Genomic DNA, 25,446 nt, shown 5'->3' on the forward strand with positions numbered 1-25,446 from the left:
ATTGCAATTACTGGCGACGTCATAAAACCAAATTGCTACTGAAGATCGAGATGCCCGAAGTCAATCCCACTCAAGCCTTTGTTTCAAGGCGTCCTTTCAAGCCAACTCTTAAGGTTTCCCAAAATTCGCCAGGTGCTCCGAATAAAGCGAAAGGATCCCAATATCGTCACTACGAAAAATGTATGGCCAGAGAACCAACCAAGAACAAAGTCGACAGGAAAGGTGATGCATTTTGTGTTGTACTGTCAGCACTGGATACAACCGAGGACAACGAATGGTACTTCGACTCTGGAGCGCTAAAACATCTGACCAAAAACGAAGCCCTTTTGGAAGATATCAAGGAATCGTCAAGGAGTATCATGTATCATCGCTGCCAACAAACAGTCCATGAAGATCGTTGACGAAGGCACAGCAAAACTTCAACCAACATGCAAGAAGTATTCCATAGACGTCAAGAATGTGGAATTGGTTGGTAATTTAGCAGTAAATCTTCTGTCTGTAGGAAGAATCGTGGAACAAGGGGTGGTATGAAAAAAACTTAGTAATTGCTTTTGCTAAACTGAATCGAGCAGTCGAGCAGTCGCTTAAAGCAATTGCTTCGGTTGTTATGAATAAAGTTTTTTTTGACAGCTGTTTTCTCAGTCAGGAGCTTTTACTTTTAGAACAAGCTAGTTTGGTATGAATAAAGCTCAAATCTGAAGCAATCGCTCGACAAATCTCATAGCAATTGCTTTATTTTCTAAGCATGCTCGGTAGCAGACTTTTCCAATAAAAAATTCTTTAGCAATGTCATGAATTTATTAAATTAGCAATATTACACTTCAATACAATTCAAAAAGGCATTTTCAACATGGATAAAGAAAAGTCGGAGTGATAATCCAGCTTTTTTTTTTCATATTCCTGTCGTTGTATGAAATGATTCGTCTAAGATGAAACTAAACAAATCAATCAGTAAATATTCTAAATTAAAAATTCCGGCTATAGTGGAAGAAGTCCCAATCGGCTTGAAGTTGGAAGAAAATTGTAATAATTTAAAACATAATTCAGACTTAAAAATTTATAAGATTTTTTTTATAATTCTAAGATTTAAAAAAAAATTAAATTAAGATGCGCGCCTATTGCCTATTTTTTATACATCGGATTATCCCGATCCGAATACGTGTGGGAGAGCTATGATAAATGTAAAAGTTAGGCCATTTGTTGTTTGACTATATATTCGAATATGTATTCATTTTTCTTTAAACATCAACATACGAGCACGCATTAACAAAAAAAATCCGGTCGTTTTTACACGCACCACCCGCTTCGTCGACTTCAAGGCTACTTTAGCCGTACTTTTCAATTTTCTGATCGTCTTCTTCCATTTTACTTTAGAAAACTTCAGATTCTGCTGGTTGGATAGCTCTATTTTTCGAAGCAAAAGCTATGTTCTAAGACTTTAGTACACATCCGCTAAGCAAATGTTTATTCATACCAAACTAAGCAAATGCTTTGGACTTTTGCTTTGATTGATTTCGAGCTAAGTAAAAGCTACCGAAGCAATTGCTAAACCTTATTCATACCACTAAAGGTCACACTGTCACATTCGACCAGCATGGATGTGAGGTTCGAAATTCCCAAGGCAAGCTGATTGCAGATGGTTGCAGATCCAACGACTTGTTCAAGCGTCAGCAAACCGTTGCTTTATCCACATGTGAGGCCGAATACATGTCGTTGTCAGCTGCGGTGCAAGAGGCTCTATGGTGGCGAAGACTGCTTGGAAGAATTGAGGAGGAGAAGGGTGTTATAATCCACTGCGACTATTAAAGCGCTATTTTCGTTGCTCAGATTGGTGGATATCATGCAAGGACCGATATTCGTCATCATTTCATCAGGGATGCATTGAGAAATGCGAAGTTGCTGTGGACTACAAAAAGCAAGCTCCTGATTGACTATCCAAGCCATTTCTTTCAAAGTGCTCTCGGTCTGCAGCATCCAGAAGTTTGAGGAGGAGTGAAGAAGGTTTTCTCAAGAACATGGATTGCTATGAAGAATCAATAAAATTTTCATTATGTTACATGCAACACGCGTTTCATTTTACTCTGCCCATTATGGATATATACTTAACAATAATCAGTGATTTTAGATCTAGAACATCCAAATAATACAACGTTCACAATTATGCAATCGGAAAAATCCACTAAAAAATCAAGATTTGAGTGTACGAAATGAGTGCAGGAATTTTCCGGTCATTCGAACGAAACGCCACCTCTCTGTCTGTTGTATTGAGAGAGCGAAAAATTTTCTCCGCATTACCGCCGAGCCGAGCACTGTGCTGGCCTGGGGGTGGAAATGGAAAAATCATGTACACACATACAAGCTATATCGATTGTGTTACAGAAGGACCAGAGTCGTTCTCCCTTTTCGCATCTCCACATTATGATGGAGCTACACGTTGAATGGCAAAGCCGGGGGGATTTATGTATTCACTGGTTGTTGTTGTGGTTCCTTTTAGAAGAAAGGCTTTGAATGTACCTTCCGGTGAATGGTTACATTTGATGCATAGTAGTGCGGATGCTTCTACAACATTCCATAAGAATAGAAACTGGAAAGCTCCGATTTTCTTGACTTCTCGTACGTGAGTTCTGTAGTTTGGAAATCCCACTGGTTAAGATAATAATATCATAATATGACCCCATTCTGTTGGCTTCAAACAGTGAGAGTTTTGGTCCCAACTTTATTTTCAACATACACCGGTCGAGTTACCTTGACAATCATTTATAGACTTTTTAACTGATGTGCCAAACTTTACATAAAAATTTAAGGGAACGTGTCGTCAAAACACTCAATTAGTTCGGATTTTTTTTGAGCATTGTTACTAACAGGGTTTTGGGTGGCCAGGACCGGGGCTCAAAGAACCTGTATCACCTTGCATTGCAGTTTTCCTTAGCTTATGACTATAAAAAATGAGCCAAGAGGTCAACTCAAACATATAGGTAACAATTTCATGTGGATTGAGAGGACTGCTTACCAACAAAATCAAGTCAATAACTGGAACAAGGGAGGAAACTGAGACTTTCAAGTGGGTGGCGAGATCAGCATGAAGAATTAATGCTGAATTCTAGTAAAGGTCAAAATAGAATAGGAGACGACTTGAGAACAAACAATAAAAATAGAAATAAATAGACGATACCTAAACCACATTCCTGAGAATTCTGAGTGGATTGAAAGAACAACTTGAATAAGTACAGAAATATTGTTACTTCGTTACTCAATTTATCGGCCGTATTGGTGCAAAGTGATGTCCCTTTTGGTAATAGCATCTTAAGATTATGAAATTTTATAGATGGATAGAAAGTTAGAAGATATGAAACATGATGAAAATGAGCGAGATTTTATAAGAAGCATTATCATCACATAAAATTTTTGTTCGGCACGGGCCATCTACTATTAAGTGTTAGATACAGATAGAGTTGCATCTAATACCACACATTAGTAGGCTCAGATAAGCTCCCTTTAACTCAGAAATGGATCTAGCGATGTGCAGTCTTCTCAGTTTATAATCGCGTTCATTAAACCCAGTTGTGACGAACACAATGTGATATATTGCCGGTAATGGCATCATTGCTATCTATCTGCTATCTGCTATCTTGCTAAACATGCACTGAAAATGGAAAGTTCCCAAACTTGAGAACTTCCACCCCCCAAACCTGAATTCAAAATTGACTCATCACGTTCGTGAAGAAATGCCAATATGCCAAACTTGCCCTTCAAGCGGAGTACTGTTTTTGGGGGATTTTTAATGTTGGCAAATCTGCTTCTACTACCTCAATCGTGGCAGATCTACGTTTGGGTCAATTTGGGTGGTCAGATCAAAACGAAGAACTGTTTTTTGGGTGATAATTTTATTCCTGCATCCTTCGTAGAAAGCCTCACATATACGTTGCTGTAGCAGTCGATCCCAACAACTCTTCGGTGGTTGAGCGGTTAGCTGGCGGTTAAATGGTAATCGTAGCGCCACTGCCGGTATGGGTTTGATTCCCGTACCCGCAAGTTTTTGTTTTTGTTTTTGGTTTCCATTTTATTGCAGCATCAGGTTTTGGGGGATGAGTTCTTTTTCAAGAGCTTAGCCTTAGGCTAAGCCGTCAATAGCCAAACCTGTATGGAGGGAGTTTCATTCGCGATTTCCCGATTTGCGTCTCCGGAACATCTGGCGGTCACGCCAGATCTCTCTACGAACGAAAATCCGAATCTTCAACTCAAACGTCAAATTTGTATTTTTGTACGGGTGTGAAACTTAGTGCACATATGCGGTGACGACGCGAAAACTGCAAGTATTTCTAATGTGACTCGCTGACTGCGGAACAAATCGCTAGAAATCGAGATTCGGGAACTTAAGTGGAGATGGATTGGTCACACGCTGCGAAGAGATGAGAACAAGATTTGCAGAGAGGCGCTTGAATGGAATTCAGAGGAACATCGAAGGATAGGCAGGCTCAGAAACTCGTGGCGGCGAAGCCTAGCCGCCGAAATACGAACTGTCGACGAGAGTCTTGACGGGGACCAAGTGAAGACGCTGGCTTCGGATCGTCGACAGTGGAGGTCTTTTACCACGGCCCTATGCACCGGAGGATCGACGCGGGAACATTAAGTAGTAGGTATCAAAATTTCATAATTTTAAGATGTTCTTACTGAAAAGGAAATCACTTTTCACCGATAAATTAAGTAACAAACATGAACGACGATGAATAATCTTTTTAAAAAATGGTGTCCCTTGTTAAGTCTCACATCTTACGTCTCATGTATCATACTTCAAGTCATAAGTCATATGAACCGTGTCTCAAATTTGAGGACTAAGGTCTCATGTCATAGGTCTAAATTCTCATGTCCCAGTTCCAGATCTTAGATCTCAGGTCTCAAGTTTGAAGTCTAAGGTGTGAGGTCTCCTGCCTTAGTCTTAGGTTTCATGTCTCAGATTTCATTTTATTAGTTTAGTGCAGTTTTCATGTTTCAAGTCTCAGGTTACCTGTTTAATTGAGGCGCTAATATCAGAGGGTTGGTAAGTGCTCAAATAATAGTGTCGAGAAAACGCGTTTCAAAGTTATCAAAGCCCTCGATTTTTCTTTAGTTTTTCAATCTCGAGCTATTGTAATTCACTCGATAAAGTGTAAAAAAATTATGAAAAATCTGAGATTAGCAGCAGGTGTGCATTGACATTTGACAATACGATTCGTATACTTAGCTTCAAATTGATGATTTTGGCCCTACCATCCCTTTGATCCTAATGGCTTTCATTGCCTCAAGCTTCAAAGCTTCGGAATTAGCGCCGTTTTCCGCAAATAGAACGGTTTTTCTTAGTAAGCATGGGTTTTACACGGTTTTTCGGGATTTAACATATTATTTATGCACGTTTTTTATACGGTACGTATCCCCGTGGAAAAAAACGTCGTTGTAATGAAGAGTGAAGAACAAATCCTATATAAAATGTTCACAGAAAAGCAGTTTTTTTTTCCGGGAATTTAACACCACGGTCATTCTTCCCATCACACAGAAAAGCAGGGATTGTTAAAGGTGTTTTCTTTCGAAAAAAAAATGACCAATTTATATTATAATCAGTATGTTAACCTTATATTATTGCATTAAAACAACGCAGCTCATCCATCAGCCGACTTTACAGAACACATAACTTTATACCATCTATGAGTAATGCAAAAACAATAGATTTGATGCATTCTACAGCTCTTTCAATACCACCAGCTTTTCGCAATAGTTGTTTAGTTTTTGTTTCAAACGATTGAATTCGTTTTGTTTTTGGTAAAAATTCAGAGTCGAAACGAAATAAACACTTTCCGATATTTTCTCCGAACCATCACACGGTCGTCGTTTCGATCAATTTTTCGTTGTGAACTTGCCCAAACCAGTCATCACAGACATTGTTCTGTGCGAATGATAGATGTTCAATTAACGTGTACATTTCCTCGCTACCACCAACAAAATACAATCTGGTGAAATTGGTTCCCAAGGAACGATACGCTCCCTGCTTTGAGACAATCTTAGTTTTAAGAGACAAATAAAACGATTTTTTTTATTCAACTGAAATTCATAACGTCTTTTTGAATACAATCCATTCGGTTGATACACACATTATGAGTATAACGAAAAAGGAAGGTCCATACTCGGTCTGCTCTCGATGACTGGTTCACGCAATAAATACACAACAAGCTTACAAGCTAAGGGGGCTTCCAATCAAACAGCTAGCAATGTTCAAATCTTTTCAAAAGATGACTCTTGTCCTAGTTCTGGTTGTTAAGTTAGGCGTAGAATAAAGTTTTTTTTTGTGTTTTTGTTATGTAGTGTTCGATAAATTTAAACTAACTCTCTACTACATAAGTCTACCAACTAGTTTTTTACAATGGGTTGTGGGTACGATTGGGAAAGGAATTAGAATGAAGTGTGGATGTGGGAGGGGGACCAAATTAATTCTTGTTTTCCTTCTTTTCGGCTTCTTCACTACTGCTGCTAGACGAGCTGCTGCTTCCGCTGCTTTCACGTTCGGATGCCATCTGAGGGATAAAATGTTCTATATGAATAAAAGTTTCAATTGAAATCGTCTGATTTTCGACAAACCTTTTTGTAAGCCATCTCGAACAATTTCAACGAGGACTGTTGCAGAGTGCCGACAGTTTTTCTGATTTCTTCAGGATCAGCACTGTCTTTGTTGGCCAAGATTTCCCGCACCTTGGTAATTTCTTCACGCAGTTTGTCGCACTAAAATACAATACAATATGTTAGGTATATTGCCGCCTTTTTTTGCATGTTCATCTCTAAACTTACCTCTTCTTTTGGGAGTTGGTCTTTGAATTCCTCCATCTTAGATTCTGTATCGTGCACAATACCTTCCGCTTGGTTGATAGCCTCGATCCGATCCTTTTTAAGCTTATCATCAGCGGCAAACTGTTCGGCGTTCTTGATCATGTTTTCGATTTCGTCCTTGCTCAAACCACCAGAGGACTGAATGATAACTGGAATAGATTTGAAGGAACTTTATAATTTACCTGTACAATTTCTTGAATCTCTTATTGAACCTACTCTGTTGTTCCTTTCCAGTACCCTTATCCTTTGCAGACACGTGCACAATTCCGTTAGCGTCGATATCGAAGACAACCTCAATCTGAGGAACTCCACGAGGTGCTGGTGGGATTCCGACCAAAGTGAATGAGCCGAGCATCTTATTGTCTGACGCCATCTCACGCTCACCTTGGTGGACCTTGATTTCGACTTGAGTTTGACCATCAGCGGCTGTAACATAAATTTTGAAATTATGGCGAATGTTACAGAGTTTATTTTTTTATCTACTAACCCGTTGAGAAGACCTGCGATTTTTTGGTTGGAATGGTAGTATTGCGGTTGATAAGCCTGGTGAAAACTCCACCCAACGTTTCAATACCCAGAGACAGGGGTGTGACATCCAGAAGTAGCACATCGGTTACATCACCAGCTAAGACACCACCTTGAACGGCAGCTCCAACAGCTACGGCTTCATCTGGATTGACAGCTCGCGATGGAACGCGACCAAAGATTTCCTGCACCGTTTGCTGTACCTTAGGCATACGGGACATACCGCCAACCAGCAACACTTCTCCAATGTCAGACTTCGAAACCTCAGCATCAGCCAGAGCCTTTTGGCAAGGAGCGATAGTTCGTTTAATCAAATCTCCTACCAATTGTTCAAGTTTTGCCCGTGTAAACTTCAGATTCAAATGTTTTGGTCCAGTTGCATCCATCGTGATGTAAGGCAGATTGATATCCGTTTGAACGGATGACGAGAGTTCACACTTGGCTTTTTCGGCAGCTTCTTTCAGGCGCTGCATAGCCATTGGATCCTTAGTGATATCAACGCCTTGTTCCTTCTTGAACTCTGCTACCAAATAATTAACAATAGCATTATCAAAATCTTCGCCTCCCAACATGGTATCGCCATTGGTTGATTTGACCTCAAATACACCCTTCTGGATTTCCAGGATTGAAACATCGAATGTGCCGCCTCCCAAATCATACACGGCAATAATCTTATCCTCGCTCTTGTCCATTCCATAGGCTAAGGCGGCAGCCGTTGGCTCGTTGATAACACGTAGCACATTCAAACCTGCAATCTGTCCGGCATCTTTGGTGGCTTGACGTTGCGAATCGTTGAAGTATGCCGGCACCGTGATGACTGCATTCTTGACCGGAGTATTCAAATAAGCTTCTGCTGTTTCTTTCATTTTCATCAGCACAAATGCACCGACCTGGCTGGGCGAGTAAACTTTGCTGTCGCTTCCCTGGACCCACGCATCTCCGTTCGAAGCCTTGACCACTTTGTATGAGAGATTCTTAACGTCCTTCTTGATTTCCGAATCTTCGAATCGGCGACCGATCAGTCGCTTGGTAGCGTAGAACGTGTTGGCGGAGTTGGTTACGGCTTGTCGTTTGGCGGGCATGCCAACTAATCGTTCACCATCCTTGGTGAAGGCTACATGGGATGGGGTCGTTCGGGCACCTTCGGCATTTTCAATCACCTTTGCTTGTTTGCCCTCCATCACGGCCACACAGGAGTTGGTAGTTCCCAGATCGATACCGATGACGGCACCCTTGACGGTGTCGGATCTGCAGAATGCGTGGGAGCATGAGAATGTGTAATATTTATATTTTTTTAAGTAGACACTAGGTGATTAACAGAAATCTTTTAAAATAAGTTACTTAACAAAATTAAGTTGTGATGGCAGAATGTTACGTTTATTAGATAAGCGTTCTTCATAAAAAAAACTTCAGGTAAAAGTTATTTAGGAGTTCTTAAACTTATTGAGAGCTATAAAGCAATGTCAGAAGTGCCTCAATTGTTTAACTATAAAAGTTTAAGAAAATTCTTGACAATATTTGTTATATCATGTTCCTTGCATATTTCTTAAGGAAACCCGTACATTTGAAGAACCATTAGCAACGATTTTTGGGATTTGGAATGCCTTTCAAATCTGGATATTGACATATTCTTTCATAAAGAATTTAACCGTTACTTAAGTGTTAAAAATACTTCAGCTATCGACCTTATCGACAAAAGTTAAGTCCTTTTAGTGAGAAAATTTCAAGATAATGAACATTATAAGCACATAGAAGGTAAAATGTAAAAAATAAACTAGTAGAATTTTATTCAAAAGCATTTTAGTTAGGTACATGATGGCATAATTTGTCGCGCACAGATAAACTATTTCGCATATTCTGTACAGAATCTTCTAGGTATTTTCGATTTTGTAAGTTTTCAACGAAAATGTATAGTGAGTGACTTTGCAGTTTTTTAATGTGGCAATAAAAAAAAAAAAAAGGATTTTGTTTGTCCGAAACGTGTGACAAACTTCGTATTATTGACAGCTTTTCAGTAGATTTTTCGTCAGCTTTAATCAATTGCCCAGCTTTTATTCCGGTTTTGCTTCCTGCATCAATAATATTTCATTTATGTAAACCGTCGTGACACATAAAAAGTAATCATTGCAAAATCAAGATCATCGGAATCATCAGAGCTTTTTCAGCCCATTTCTCTAACATTTACTGGATGATTAAATTATTTCTTAAAGAAGTTTGAATTAGTTTGAGGTGGTTCCTGAAGGATCGGATACAGCTTATAATAAGACGGCAGAACAAAGATGTTGAAAAGTTGAAATAAGCAAAGCAAGATAAGGAATACCGAATATTACTTAATAAGATAAGTATTTTAGTTTATTCATCTTGATTCATGAAAAGTAGTAAAATTTCAGTTCCACAATAAATCTGAAAAAGTTTTAGTTTGAGGAGATAAGAAAGAGGAGTCTCATTTTCCATCTCTTAACAGAAGTTGCTCATTATAGTCTAGAAACTTCTCGTTTCTCAGAAATAAAGCTTGGGCAAACGAGGATGACTTCATGCCTGCAACAATTCGAAATATATTTTAGTTCGACTAAAAAAAGTTTGGACAAAAAAACCCTATCGGTTTTGTAAAATTTTCACTGTGTCAATTTCACAACGACCCATCACCGTCTGTCTATCCATATCAACTGATAGTGATAGTTTAATGGATTCTTAATACTCACTTGAATCGGGCCAGCATGCTGTTACCGAGGTCTCCTCCCTGGAAGGCAAGAAAAAAAAATCGTATCAGTTCAATTGGCAAGACGATTTCTAAAACCATAATTTCGGAAAATGTAAAACGAAACATCGGAAGATTACACAAGAGGTAGACTTTTAGCACCTACACCTAACCTCACATTTTATGCCTACTTCCATGATGTTCTGAAGAGGCTTTACCATCGGTGAAATACTTACATTTTTCAGCAGGCAGCGGTTTTCCTGCGTGAGGGTGCGGGTTAGCAAACGGGCTGCTTTCAACATGGTTCCGGTTTAGGGCTGCGGTCCAATATTCACGAACTAACAATCACGTTTCGCTGCCAGAGCCTGGAAGTTATGATGCAATATTCGATGGAGAATCACCCGAAAAGCAGATTTTTGACAGTTCTCACACACACGGTTTTACTCGGCGGGAGCAAATTGACGAACACGTCCGACGGCGTACTTGATTCGATTGCAAATGAGCAAAGCAAACCGCAGGTTTTTGAATTTTTCCTCTCTCTGTGCTTGAAATTCAAAAATGAACTCCGGGACGGGATTACAAATCATCACGCATACTAAAGAACGCTGTAAAACTCGGTTTTAATAACTTGAGTTCTATTGGTTTATTGATTTTTTTTTTCATTCACAGTTTTTTCAAACATACTATATTATTTGTTTGAAATATGTAGATTAAAATCACAGTAACTTAAAAGTTTAAAACATTAAATTTAAACAAAGAGAACGGTTTTTGAACGAACCTAACATTCGTTGGACCGCATGAACTTTCTCTCAACAGCGGTTCTCTCGGGAGCGAAGAAATCGGAGAGTTTTCTGCTTGTTTCTGGAGAAATCTGCGACTGATGCCGTTATCCCAGGTGGCAAATTTGTGTTATGTAATTATGCACGGATAGAAATTTATCTTTGAAAACCTTAAATTTAAACAAATTCAATATTCAAGAATGAAAATAAAAGTTTTTATTTTTTTGAATGCATACAGTAGATTATCAGTGAATGAATCAATTAATCAACAAATCCAATAAAAACCGAAGGACCGTTTTAATGAAATACATTGATTCATTCAGTTAAAAAATGATCAAAAGGATTCAAGCCATGTATAAATCAATAAAAATGATTTGTTTTCAGTTTGATAAACATTGTTTGATCAACAGCTTTACGGCGTGTTAGTAAATTGATTTTTTTTTCTATCGAAGTGATTTTCTGTATCGATGTTACATTTGTAAATTAAACAAACTGTATGCAAAAGCATTGGAAGGTGATTTGACATCTACCAAACAAATCGATGCATCACCTAAACAAATCAGTTTACGAACACGCCGTTAAACTGTTATACTTGTGTTTATAGAATTAATTTGAAGGAAAATGCATGGTTTTATTGACACATAAATTTATACACGCAGAGAAAACTTGGATTTTGATACAAAACAAAACTGACTTTGATTCAAAACATTCAGTTTTTTGAATCAAACTCCTATTTTCTTTGAATCAATGAATTATCGTTCTGATTCAAATGAATAATTTTTGAAAGAAAGAATTAATTTTTTGAACTGAATAATTTTGGACTTTGATTTTAAACAAATTCTTTGATTCAAAAGAAATTTGTTCAATTGCACATTTCGTTAAAATCAAAGTAAATTTTCTTTCAACCAAAGAAAATTGTTTTCAACAGAAAGGAATAATTTGTTTAAATTAAAATTTTAAACTTAGAAGATATTTTGGATTGAGCAAGAACCGAATTTCGAATAAAGTTTGTCCGGTTGTGTTGAAAATCAAAACTAGTGATTCAGAGATAGCTTTAGGAGGATTCAGGATGAAGAATGGTAAGTTTGTGTTAATCCATTAATCAAAAAGTGAATGTTTCAGATTTTATATAAGCTCTTGCATTACAGGACCACGGCAGATTCCGCCCCAAATCCAGCGGTCTGATTATCTTCGGCCCGATCTTCAGCGGTAATCACCAGTTGGATGACCATGCGCCATGCACCAAAGATAGCAACCGGAGCTGCTTCCGGAAGTCTATTGAGCGGCCCAAGAAGAATGCCCTTAGGCCAAAATTAGGACCAAAATTATAGTGAACCAGTGTTAGTGTTAATTTTGTGAATAAAAATGAATTTAAAATGTAAATTCTTTCTTTTTATTATTCAACATTCCTAATAGGAACTTCGGGACAACAGAAAATATTTCGTCCAATTGGAATAAAAGAAAAATGGTTCAATGAATCAATCCTTTTAAATCTAAATCTAAATTACATTGTAGCAAACGAGAACAACTTTGCATCAAATGGAACTGTTTTTTGTTCCAAAGCATTAATATTTTGATTCAAAGATTTTTCAAAAGAAAAATTCTTTGAAACAAAGGAAAATGCCTTTGAATCAAAGGAATTTTTATTTATCCCAAAATCAAAGGAAAAAATCCTTTGTTTTTGCGGCACTTTCCTTTGAAATAAAAAATCTTTTCGCTGCGTGTACCAGAGTCGGTCAAGCTTTGAAGGATTTAAATTGTTTCATGCACATAACTGATTTAAATAGATTAAAATTGTAATATTAAAAAATTGAAAATTACAATTACAATTACGAAACTATTTGTATTTAGATTAGATCTAGGTTTTATTTCACCTCTATTCGAACATCAAATAGTGAAATCCTTATGTTACATATCCTTAACCTGAACTATAGTTTATAACTGACAGGCTCACGTACTCCTAACAATAAACATTAAACATTAAACATTAAACGAAACTTATTTTGAATTGATTTGAAAAATTCTGCAAGTGCCTTCGAAAAGCATTCATTTTAATGATTTTGAGATTTTGACAATGTGTGTTCAATGGAAGTTAGTCGAAACAGGTTGAAATAGATCGAAACAAGTAAGAATGGATTTTGACAGTTGATAATCTGTCTCTTTCCAATTGACTTCGACCGATTTCAACCAGGTCGTCCGTTGAACATACGTTCACCAATACTAATGTGTGTTTTGTGCGTTGTACACACGAATTTCCAGACAGACCGTTTTCATTCAAAAATTTTTGGAACCTGCGAAACGATTACATTTATGCTTTTCTAAAAATTCAATTTGGTTAAAAATTTCTTTCAAAATTCATTAAATGAGCACAGGGTTCAACAAAACGCACTCTTTTAGCCACGCGCAACACACGCAAACCATTCTCTCGTGCAAAACACTTCATCGTTTGCGTTCTGGCCGTTGACGCACTCTCGCTCTAAACAAAAACACGCTCGCTCTATCTTTTCCACTCGTTCTCGTCGACGAGATGCGCTATCCGAAATCTGCGCGAGCGGCCGAGTCAGACAGGCACGGCTAGCTCACTGCGCGTCCTAACCGAGCGGCGTGCGAGGTCTCTCTTTTGGTTAACAGAACAGCACGCAGCGGCTCTCAATGCAGCTCGCGGCGGCCCTCCAAACGGTCTGAGGCGGCTCTCTTTTTGTCACCGGGCGGCGCGCACGGGCTCTAGTGTGGGGCTTGTGTTTTGTATTTGCCGTGGCCCGATTGATAAATCTGTGTGTTTAATTTCATCAGCAAAATAGTTAGAACAAATGGTAGCGGGCAATGGACTTGGCGGGAGGATTAAAATAATCAATGTAGGAGGTTTACGTTACATATTATTAATAGCTCCAAGCACTAGTATTTATGAAAATTTTACCATTAACTAGTAAAATTTCGATACCAAGAATGACATCCTTTTTTTGGAAATGCTACGGCGACATCGATATTTATAATGTCACGAAATTTCAATCGTAACATTGAAATGTTATGAATTTGACTGTCGCGACCACTATTAATGCAAAGTAAATTCAGACAATGGGATTCAAATCGATTAAATAAGAATATGATTCGAATTTAATTTGTTGGCTTTTCTATAGGAAGATAGTACATACGCGAAATTAAAACAAACTAATGATGATTAACGGAACAAATACCAGTAGAAATTAGTTTAGCTCCGATTTTAACTTTCGACCCCTTTAGTGAAAGGGTTTGATTTGTAGGTGACGAAAAATAGTGCCGCGAGTTCGCTAGTACAAGCTTCTAATGTTAGTACCGCGAGAAATGTGTTTAGCTCCGATTTCAACATGCGACCCCTCTAGTGGAAGGGTTTGACTTGTAGGTGACAAAAGCTAGTGTCGCGAGCTCGCTAGTACAAGCTACTAGTGTTAGTACAGCTAGAAATTAGTTTGGCTCCGATTTCAACTTTCGACCGGTCAAATGAAAGGGATTGACTCGTAGGTGACGAAAAATAGTGTCGCGAGTTCGCTAGTACAAGCTACTAGTGTTAGTACAGGTAGAAATTAGTTTAGCTCCGATTTCAACTTTCGACCGGTCAAGTGAAAGGGTTTGACTTGAAGATGACGACAAATAGTGTCGCGAGCTCGCTAGTACAAGCTACTAGTGTTAGTACAAGTAGAAATTAGTTAAGCTCCGATTTCAACTTGCGACCGCTCTAGTGAAAGGGTTTGACTTGTAGGTGACGAAAACTAGTGTCGCGAGTTCACTAGTACAAGCTACTAGTGTTAGTACAGGTAGAAATTAGTTTAGCTCCGATTTCAACTTTCGACCGGTCAAATGAAAGGGATTGACTCGTAGGTGACGAAAAATAGTGTCGCGAGTTCGCTAGTACAAGCTACTAGTGTTAGTACAGGTAGAAATTAGTTTATCTCCGATTTCAACTTTCGACCGGTCAAGTGAAAGGGTTTGACTTGAAGATGACGACAAATAGTGTCGCGAGCTCGCTAGTACAAGCTACTAGTGTTAGTACAAGTAGAAATTAGTTTAGCTCCGATTTCAACTTGCGACCGGTCAAGTGAAAGGGTTTGACTTGTGGATGACGAAAAGTAATATCGTGAGTTCGCTAGTACAAGCTACTAGTATTAGTACAGGTAGAAATTAGTTTAGCTCCGATCCAAACTTTCGACCGGTCAAATGAATGGGTTTGACTTGCAGGTGACCAAAACTAGTATCGCGAGTTCACTAATACAAGCTACTAGCATTAGTACAGGTAGAAATGAGTTTAGCTTCTATTTCAATTTTCGACCGGTCAAGTGAAAGTGTTTGACTTGTAGGTGACGAAAAATAAAGTCGCGAGTTCTCTAGTACGAGCTATTAATATTAGTACCGATAGAAATTAGTTTAGCTCCCAATTCAACTTTCGACCGGTCAAGTGAAAGAGTTTGACTTGACGAATTCACTTGTCCAAGCTATAAGTGTTAGTACCGGTAGAAATAAGTTTAGTTCAAACCCTTTTCACTTGACCAGTCGAAAGTTGGAATCGGAGCAAAACTAGTTTCTACCTGTACTAACATAAGTAGCTTGTACTAGCGAGCTCGTGACACTATTTTTCGTCACCTGCATGTCAACCTTTTCACTTGACCAGTCAAAAGTTGAAAGCAGAGCTGAACTTATTTCTACCTGTACTAATACTAGTAGCTTGTACTAGCGAACTCGCGACACTATTTTTCGTCATCTACAAGTCAAACCCTTTTACTAGAGGTGTCGCATGTTGAAATCGGAGCTGAACTAATTTCTCGCGGTACTAACACTAGTAGCTTGTACTAGGGAATTCGCGACACTATTTTTCGTCACCTACAAGTCAATCCCTTTCATTTGACTGGTCGAAAGTTGACATTGGAGCTAAACACATTTCTCGCGGTACTAACACTAGTAGCTTGTACTAGCGAACTCGCGACACTATTTTTCGTCACCTGCAAGTCAACCTCTTTCACTTGACCGGTCGAAAGTTGAAATCGGAGCTGAACTAATTTCTCACGGTACTAACACTAGTAGCTTGTACTAGCGAACTCGCGACACTATTTTTCGTCATCCACAAGTCAAACCCTTTCACTTGACCGGTCGAAAGTTTAAATCGGAGCTAAAATAATTTCTACCTGTACTAACACTAGTAGCTTGTACTAGCGAACTCGCGACACTAGTTTTCGTCACCTACGAGTCAATCCCTTTCATTTGACCGGTCGAAAGTTGAAATCGGAGCTAAACTAATTTCTACCTGTACTAACACTAGTAGCTTGTACTAGCGAACTCGCGATACTAGTTTTCGTCACCTACAAGTCAAACCCTTTCACTAGAGGGTTCGCAAGTTGAAATCGGAGCTAAACTAATTTCTACTTGTACTAACACTAGTAGCTTGTACTAGCGAGCTCGCGACACTAGTTTTCGACACCTACAAGTCAAACCCTTCCACTAGAGGGGTCGCAAGTTGAAATCGGAGCTTAACTCATTTCTACCAGTACTAACACTAGTAGCTTGTACTAGCGAACTCGCGATACTAGTTTTCGTCACCTACAAGTCAAACCCTTTCACTAGAGGGTTCGCAAGTTGAAATCGGAGCTAAACTAATTTCTACTTGTACTAACACTAGTAGCTTGTACTAGCGAGCTCGCGACACTAGTTTTCGACACCTACAAGTCAAACCCTTCCACTAGAGGGGTCGCAAGTTGAAATCGGAGCTAAACTCATTTCTACCAGTACTAACACTAGTAGCTTGTACTAGCGAACTCGCGATACTAGTTTTCGTCATCTACAAGTCAAACCCTTTCACTAGAGGGTTCGCAAGTTGAAATCGGAGCTAAACTAATTTCTCGCGGTACTTGTGCCGTTAATCATCATTAATTTGTTTTAATTTCGCGTTTAATCTCCCCAAAGACACAACAACTAATTAATATTCCAACCATCGATCAATATGATCGATCTAAACGGTTTCATTTTAACATCCCTTGCTCTTTAATTTGGTCTTTTTCGCGAAATTTTACTAGTTCATGGTAAAAATTTCATAGTTACTAGTGTTGGTAACTATAACTTATAAATATTTTAAAACTTTTAACATTCATTGTAATAACCCTCCCACCAATCCCGTTGCGCGCTACAAACTGTTTAACCAATTCTATTAATTAAATTATTCGTACAGATTTCTTAATCGCCCCCCAAACACAAAACACACGGCCCACACACCGTGTGCTAAAGAGAGCCGCGTGCGCTGATCGGTGAGCCGCCGTGTCGTCACGGTAGATGCTCGGTGTTCCTAAACGCACGCGGCTAGATAATCGCAAACGCAGTTTTCGAACCGCTCGAGCTCTCGAATAGGCGCGCGCAAATTCGCTCAGCTCAAAAATTTTCAATCTGCGTTTTGGTCGCAAATTTCTCGAGAGAATTTCGAGCAATCAAATGTGCCCGTGAACCGAGAACGAAAGAGCTGCGTTTTATTTGCTCTTTCTCATTCGACGCACTCCTGCGTGTTGAACCCTGAATGAGCAAAAGTCATCAAATAGAAAACTTCTATAACTTTTTTCGCAGAACGCAAAATTATTTGAAGTATTAAGGAAAGTTTGATAATTGATTCAAAACTATTATTCTAGAATGTCACGTTTTTGTTTTCAATTTTTGTCAAAAAGCGTTAAATTATTTTTCAAACTATGTTCTTATTCAGTTACACTTTTTAATTAAAACCCATTCAAATGACGAGCTAGTGTTTTTGTATGTCTTATTTAAAGTTTCAATTAAAACAAAAGGTTAATTGAATTGCAATTTAAAATTTACAATTTAACATATTTTCAATTATAATGTCGTCAAATGAAATTAGGTTGATTAAAGTGTTAATTCCGTCGGAGGCAAACCAAATTTCTGACTTTTTTGTCAACACTTATTATTAAACACCTTTCAAGGTCAAGTAATATTCCGGAACTCTACGAAAATTTTACTTGGAAAAAATCTCCATGGGGGCGGGTTCGCACGGCTTTGGTTGGTACCTAAAAAGTTCAAAAGTATCTCCCGCAAGCACCACATCAAACCGTTTGATTGCGGTGCCAGCAGAAATCATGTATGAAAAATTTATTGCAGGAAGCACAGCGACAATCCCGACCCGAAACCAGTGTTCCGAATATCACTCAATTCTCATGAGAGACACTGAAACGTTTTCAACAGCGAAAGCAAAACCTAAATTGTCGGTTGGTTTATCTCCCAGTGGGGCAAAGATTGTGTTCGACAGCGCTGCTCCGAGAATCAAAGAAATAAAATTTGAAAGAGAGACGTTTCTTCTCCAGTTGGAATTCTCAACTGAGTGAGGAGCTACCTGATTTTCAGTTTCTTTTTTCAGTCAATAACTTTTCTTGCTCAATCACTCACTCACTCACTCGTTTACTGATCGATGATCGAATGCTGTCTGCCTGATACATCTTGCTTTGTTGTTGCTGTTGTTGGGGAGGATTAAAATAGTCATTCAAACACGCAGGCAGTACGTATGAACATATGTTTCTGCCGCTTTGCCAGAAAGTACGCAGGCAGTATGAACCGATGCAAGGCCGCATTGATTGAGTTTGAGTGAGTGAGTGAGTGGATTTTCGAATTGGATCTTGTATCAGTCAGTGTCTCAATCACTTCTGATACACCAGGTAGTGAGCTTGAGAGATCGACTTAGATGCGAGTCCGCTCTCGCTTTTGAATCTTGTTTACATTGACTTCGCATTGTCGCTCTGCCGATTCTCTAGGGAACAACAGGCAGCAGCAATCGGCTTTGAATGTTTCCAACTAGAAACCTATCATGAGCGTTTCTTCCGAGTGATTTTCGGAAGACTGCCCGAAACAAACAGGACCGACCGCCGACTGAATCCAAACATCCAGAGCACGAAAGTGAAATGGCGAAAACGAAACAAAAACATGCTCTCTGTCTAACACACACGCTGCATGTGTGTTAGTGTGGTAGAAATGAATCCTGCTTTCGAGCTGGATCGGTTTCGACTAGTTTCGATCGATTTCAACTTGCTCCGTTGAACAACGACCAGATCTGTTTCGACCAAAACATCAGCCGATTGAACAACGACCACTTGACAGAAACTAGTCGAAACCAATCGTTACTTACGATTGAACGCAGCGATAAACTGCGATCAAAATCAAAACAAACCAGAACAAATTCGACCATTTTGACAGACGTGTTCATTCAGTCACTCACGTTGAATGAACGTCTGTCACTTTACCCATATCGACTCCGGGAATAAGGTGACAAAAGTCACGGTGACTCCGAGGTGAGGTGACAATCATCCCGTCACGCGCGGCGCAGAATAAGGGCCCATGACAGATGTCAACGAGAGCTGTCACTCTGAACCGGGAAAACCATTTCAAGTAGAATCGGTTGGGCCATTTAATGCTTGAATTCAATGGGAGGAATGCTTGAAGAATGCTTGGAGTCCAAGCATTCTTTCAAGCATTCCAAGCATTTTTTTGTTAAGCGGGTCATTTTAATGATTTTTGAGATTTTGACAGTTACTGATGAACAACAAAACTGACAAAGGCGCATGCAGATGAACCAGATGAATCATTGTTATTTTTATTCTTCCGAACACAAAGTTCATACTTAAAAATTCGGAAAGTTTTGTTCGGAACAGTAAAAAAAGTGATTATTTTGTTGTATGCTCCGCTAAAAGTGAGGAAATTATTAGTAAATCAGTAAGCTCTATCTTAGCTCAACCGGGACCAGGTAAATAGTCAAGATGCAAACGGATATTTTGGCCACATTTAAAATCCTCATTATTGGAGAGAGTGCTGTTGGGAAATCGAGGTGCGTATTAAAATATTTTTACAGATTGTTGAACTCTGTTCTTAGATTATTTCCAGCAGGTCAGTATCACTGCATAAGATATGTACTATTTCATTTGAATTATTTTAAATTGCGCCATTAAAATAGCATTTTCATGACTCTGATGTAATTTTTTTTTTCCAGTTCTTGTTTAATAATGATCATTATTTTGTCCTTGTTCTGACAGTGGGTAATTTAAGTCGCAAAACTCTTCACATTTAAATAAATTAAATTCTAGTATAGATAAATCAAATTATAAATTGATGTCAATAATGTTTGACTCAAAGTTAATGAAAAGTTTCAAACAAGAAGTGATAAATTTCATTTCGTTAATCAAAAACTCGATTACAGCCTGATGCTTCGTTTCACCGAAGATGACTTCGGCAAGGACCATACACTGACTATTGGTGTGGTTTGCAAAACGAAGACAATAGAAATCGATAACATCAAGATCAAACTGGCTATCTGGGACACAGCTGGACAAGAACGGTTTCGTGCCCTATCTCCGAGTTACTATCGGTAATTAACGATCTCAATTGAGGGAATTTCGTACTTGTAATTTTACATAATTGAAATGTCTCTTTCCAGGGATGCACAAGGAGCGATTCTCGTATACGATGTCACAAAGAAAGACTCATTCCAAAAGCTAGAGTCCTGGTTGAACGAGCTGGAAATCTATGGCACTCGTAATAATATGGCAAAGATGGTTGTGGGAAACAAGACCGACTGTACGCAACGGGCAATCAGCAGGGAAGAAGGATTCCAATTCGCCAAAAAGCACCGAACGATGTTTATCGAAACGTCTGCTATGAGCAACGAAGGGGTGCGGGAAGTCTTCGAAGAGGTTGTTCGGAAGGTATTCTAACTGCCTAATAAGATGCATGGACGATAGAGTGAATACTAAACTATTTTATTGATTGCAATTTCACAGATTTGGGACACTGATGGACTATGGGAACGCAACGATAATGGGGACACCCTGACCCTACAAAATGGAGGGCAAGAAAACAAAAAATGCTGTTAGTTGTTTTAATACCCCTTTTAATATTCTAGCTACTAAGCCATACTAAATGTAAGGGAAATAGAAGATAGGTAGTAAGCTTTATGTTGTCTCCTGAGCCGATGTCCGCGAGTTCGAGCCCAAGAGCAAACATCGAACACAGTTGTACCGGATAAGTTTTTCAATAACGATCCGCCAACTGCACCGTTGATAAAGTCGCGAATGCCATAAATATGGTAAAACGACTATAATCGAAACAAAAAAAAAAAAAAAGTAAGCTTTATTTAATCACAATCGTCATAGCTTAATCGAATCACGGGATGGTTAGGACCGAGAGATATTTTTTATAACAAAAAATAGATAAAATTAAAAAAAAAATACTACATACAAAAAAAATATTTGTGTTGTAACGATCAGTAACATTCGGTTTGAGTTTCTGTTTTTAAAATACATAGCTTATCAGACATCGATAAAGGTAACCGATGCCCTAATAGTGGAGCGATCAGTTTGGTTAAGTGTCATAAATAAATTCGAAACCGAAAGTATCCCAAATAAAACTAAAAAAACTAGTTGTTTCATTCAGAACATTTTTGAAGACTCATTTGGCTGTTGATATCTGTCCCAATATTATTCCAAAACTTATTTGGCAGCGAATGCAATACAGTTTTGATTCCATTATTCACCCTGAATCGAATAAATTGATTTTAAATTATGCTTCGTAACCCTATGCCAGACAATAGACTTTGTTTGAAACTTAACGAATGAAAGAAGGTGATACATTTACATGTTGACAATATTTTTTTTTTTTTTTGTATGGGTTTATGAGCTACCTGGCTGACCCGGAAAAGAAAAACAGATCGGGGGACAGAAGAGGAAAATTTACATGAGAGTAGAATAGCTTAGAAAAGGATAGCGGCAACATAGCCCGAGGGTTCTGAGGCACCAGTTTAGGGAAGCGTTAAGATAGTGCTCGACGGACTGGGACAATTGGGCCCTACTTGAGCTTCGAGTTAACCCAACCTCCAATTCAACCGAGCAGTAACAGTATGGTATCAAAAGTTATCATATGCTACCGCCTCGATATCATTGTCAGAAGGGTTCACTATCTTACCGTAGTTAAGTTATCCCTACCTGTCACCTAACCTTACTCGATTCAATAACTTTGAATTTATGATCGTTTTTACTCGAGATTAACATAGATTGACTAATAAAACATATTTCCCGAATTCAGAACAAATCATCTTGATAAGAAGCTATCTCTTAGTGCAGCAATTAATAGAATTTCGCTAAACACCAATAATAATTGTACCAAATTTTGTGAAAAATTAAAAAATAAAATAGAGATACAATAATAATTTGCATGATCAATATCTGCGGCTGCTCTGTAATTATACTGACAACTTGGTTAGCATAAAGAAGGAATTTCTAATCAAAGGTGTCTATCACTCCAGCTTTTGTAATAATTTTACGTTACAGTTACAAACAATAAAATAAATAATATGATTGACATAATATTCGAACTTAATAACCGGACCATACTGCTAATGACAATGATGTTCTTCTAAAATCTCGAACTCTTAACAACCTTTCAGAGCAACTTTCCTCAATCTGTTTCGGATGAAATAAATTACACTCCTATTTATAAATCTCCAACATTATTTTCCTGGACTATCATCTATCTTTTACTTCATTATTTGAATTTCACACCTAACCAAAAAAATAGACAAATCTATCAAAAAGTATTGAAACGAAAAGGAATTATTCCTGACAGGAAACTGTCTAAACAGCATCTGTTCTTGTAAAATGCTTGATTTAAGAATAAGCCTTCGAAATTCATAAACCGCAAATGCACACTTGCTAGAGCATTGGGGAGAAGAATACTATTACTTTACATTCGTCTTGCATCAGTTGTGACTAGTGGACGTGTTTTTTTTTCTACTAGTGCACCGGGAAATAGTTTAGTGCGAGAAGTTTTGCTACCCAGCAAATCCGGGTGTGAACACCGTGGGGTTGTTAGATTCCCGATAAGACCTAGGTGAGTGAGTCTGGATTGTCGCTATCGGATCACCATCGAATCCGATCAGACCACATCGCTTTTGTCTCCATCATCGCCATCTTCATCTTACCGGTCGAAGACAAAAGACCTTGCTGTTGTGGTTAATCGACGTCGACCAGCAAAAAACCACGTTGTTGGCGGGATTGGTACAGTGCGTACCAGATAAGTATCGACGTTTTATTTTTTCTTTCTTTCTCCAAAAATTGACTGTTGTATCCTTTTTTTTTTAACATTTTCCTCCATTATCAGAACTAAATTTTTTCACCATTATCATAATTTTATTTACATCATAGTTTAATTAATTTTTATTAAAAATATATTTAATAAATCTGGTTTCGCTCTCTACCCAAACCCGTTATGTCGGAACGCAACCGCATAACGGATGACGACGGCGAGGACGATAAACATCCTCCATTTCGGGAAGAATCATCGTCCCAGGAATTAATAATGGAAAGTTATTCCCCCAATCCCTCCATGTACGTTTCGGACACGGAAGATTCCCCTTCCCCCGTTTCCCAACCAATAGGAAAACCCTTTCTATTCGGCACTCCCTCTTCTTCCACAAATCAAGCTAATTGCTCCCCTGAAAATGTTACAACATTGCCGAAACTTCCCCCTCGTCGTCGGGTTTACCAGAATGAATCGACGGGACCCTGGGTAGTCTATTTCCGGTCCAAAGCAAAACCTCTAAACATCATTTCTATTTCCCGAGACCTCGACCGATCGTACCCTTCCGTAGTCAGCTACCAGCCGATGAGTCGGAACAAAATGCGCGTTGTTGTTGGTAGCTTGAAGGAAGCAAACGCCATTGCTTGTGACGAGAGGTTTACGATCGAGTACCGCGTTTACGTTCCCGCTCGTGACGTGGAAATTGACGGAGTGGTAACCGAAGAGGGTTTGACCGTCGATGACCTAATGGAATCAGGGGTTGGCCGATTCAAGGATCCTGCTCTTCCAACGGTCAAGGTGTTGGATGCGCGTCAACTAAATTCAGCATCTGGCGAGGGGGAAAAACGGAAGTTTTCCCTGTCGAACTCTTTCCCGCATAAATGAGGATTGTAACCAAACGATTTCTCAAATAATCAAACGACGATTTAATAAAGCGTAAAAAAACGTTTAGCAAACGATTATTCAAACCTTGAAAAACGTTGGCCTAATCGTGAATTCCAAATTCACAGTATTTTTAATATGTCGTTAGGTTATGTAATTGTTAAAAACTGTTTAAACATTTGTATGAGAGAACTGTTCTACAAGCAGTTCGGTTAAGGTTGAAAAACCAATTGTGGAAAACATATTTAGTTCATCGAACTGTAGTCCTTATAGTTATTTTGAAGAGCTCCTCTTATCTCAACCTTTACGTAGATACGTTCAGTAACGATTTGACTATACGTTATTCCAACTTTACGCAGATTGTTTGAGAAACCATTCGTGAAAAGAGCACGCACACAAATGCAAAGTTTTTGCCATGTTTATTGGGAACATTTCGGATAACAATTAGAAATATTTTACATTTCACAATTTTTATTAAACTTCTTAATTAAAATAACGAATATTACCCTTAATCTAGTCCCAGCGGGTAATTTTCATTCTGCTTCCTCCTGTCGAAAATTTTGATCAGCACGCCCTGTAGATGGTTCCGGTGCCAGCACGTCCCTGTGTGGTTCTTGAAGATATTCGTCGTGCATCGATGAATTCAATTTGATAATGGGCCAACAAATTTCAATAAGCATTAAGTTGCCGAAAAGTCGTTCGTTTGTAGCTGAAGCCGATTCCATAGTGTGAATCAAAACTGTGGAAGTTCCGGGTGCACAACCTAAAATATGTGAAACAATATCATTAGGTCTGTTTTTCGAAGAGTTGTAATTTTACATACCTGTCACCATCGGGTTTTTGTATTCCGTTAAAACGGAATGCCTAAGCATTGCCGATTGCACCAAATCCAGCCGGTTCAGCGAAAATTTAAATAATTTTCAGCTGCGAAAAAAATTTTCCCGGCGCACCAAAACAAATGCAGACCGTTTGCGTCAGTGGTGCCAGGTTTCATGTTTTAACAATATTTGTGAATATATTGAAATCCTAATTTGTGACGACTTTCGTAAAATCTCTTCAAAAAACGATTACTGGCGACAACAGCAAAAGAAACAACACAAACCATCAATACTTCAAATTCTACCCAGGATTCAAATCGAATTAAGAATTATTGTTTCTCCAAAAAATTAAGCTGTTTGAGATAATGCTACAGCTCGAATGTCAAATTTGTGATTGCGTGTAACTCAATGAATATTTTTTATCGAATTAACGCCACTTCATGTTCACAACTTTACAAATGATTAACTTTTTTGCCAGTTGTTATTTCCTTCTCCTTTATTTCCTACACCCTTTTCATCTTGATGTAATCTTGCAACTTGCTCAGAAATGCTGATTTTTATCAAAATGATTCGTAGAAGCATTATCATTCACTTCTACGCTATAAACTTTACAAAATATTTTGATTTTGAAAATGTATAATTTATTTGCATGAATATGTACATTTAAAAAAAAACCATCTGGCATCTCTGACCCACGTTAAGATTATTTTTGACGGGGGTTTGACATCAAACATGAACGCTATGGGTAACGGTTGGAGATCATTTTAACGATTACAGAAAAATTTAAATATATTGTCCATACCGTTCTTTCACCTTT

At 38.4% G+C, this 25,446-nt stretch overlaps 2 protein-coding genes across 2 annotated transcripts; one reads left to right on the forward strand and one right to left on the reverse strand.

The window, feature by feature from the left end:
• Positions 1-5,579: 5,579 nt before the first annotated feature.
• LOC129748156 (heat shock 70 kDa protein cognate 5) lies at positions 5,580-10,585 on the reverse strand. The gene is made up of 7 exons (XM_055742666.1): positions 10,312-10,585; positions 10,080-10,117; positions 7,340-8,625; positions 7,069-7,278; positions 6,814-7,001; positions 6,607-6,747; positions 5,580-6,542 (listed from the first exon to the last, which is right to left on the reverse strand). Exons 1-7 carry the CDS (start codon positions 10,375-10,377, stop codon positions 6,456-6,458), a joined length of 2,016 nt encoding a protein of 671 aa, XP_055598641.1. The 5' UTR covers positions 10,378-10,585; the 3' UTR covers positions 5,580-6,455.
• An 8,800-nt stretch (positions 10,586-19,385) lies between these two features.
• On the forward strand, positions 19,386-21,274 carry LOC129748165 (ras-related protein Rab-18-B-like). Its single transcript, XM_055742682.1, has 4 exons — positions 19,386-19,687; positions 20,057-20,224; positions 20,294-20,561; positions 20,637-21,274. The coding sequence occupies exons 1-4, from the start codon at positions 19,620-19,622 to the stop codon at positions 20,727-20,729; spliced, it is 597 nt and encodes a 198-aa protein (XP_055598657.1). The 5' UTR covers positions 19,386-19,619; the 3' UTR covers positions 20,730-21,274.
• Positions 21,275-25,446: the final 4,172 nt, after the last annotated feature.

Source organism: Uranotaenia lowii, chromosome 2, assembly GCF_029784155.1.
Source record: "Uranotaenia lowii strain MFRU-FL chromosome 2, ASM2978415v1, whole genome shotgun sequence".
Classification (NCBI taxonomy): domain Eukaryota; kingdom Metazoa; phylum Arthropoda; class Insecta; order Diptera; family Culicidae; genus Uranotaenia; species Uranotaenia lowii.

What these genes read in the sequence shown, in the direction of transcription:
- LOC129748165 (XM_055742682.1), top strand. Translation starts at nt 19,620, where the DNA reads ATGCAAACGGATATTTTGGCCACATTTAAAATCCTCATTATTGGAGAG. An exon ending in AGTGCTGTTGGGAAATCGAG is followed by an intron (nt 19,688 to 20,056) that starts GTGCGTATTAAA and finishes ACTCGATTACAG; the next exon opens with CCTGATGCTTCGTTTCACCG. An exon ending in TCGAAGAGGTTGTTCGGAAG is followed by an intron (nt 20,562 to 20,636) that starts GTATTCTAACTG and finishes GCAATTTCACAG; the next exon opens with ATTTGGGACACTGATGGACT.
- LOC129748156 (XM_055742666.1), bottom strand. Translation starts at nt 10,377, where the DNA reads ATGTTGAAAGCAGCCCGTTTGCTAACCCGCACCCTCACGCAGGAAAAC. An exon ending in AGCATGCTGGCCCGATTCAA is followed by an intron (nt 8,626 to 10,079) that starts GTGAGTATTAAG and finishes CGCATTCTGCAG; the next exon opens with ATCCGACACCGTCAAGGGTG. An exon ending in TCGAGATGGCTTACAAAAAG is followed by an intron (nt 6,543 to 6,606) that starts GTTTGTCGAAAA and finishes TTTATCCCTCAG; the next exon opens with ATGGCATCCGAACGTGAAAG.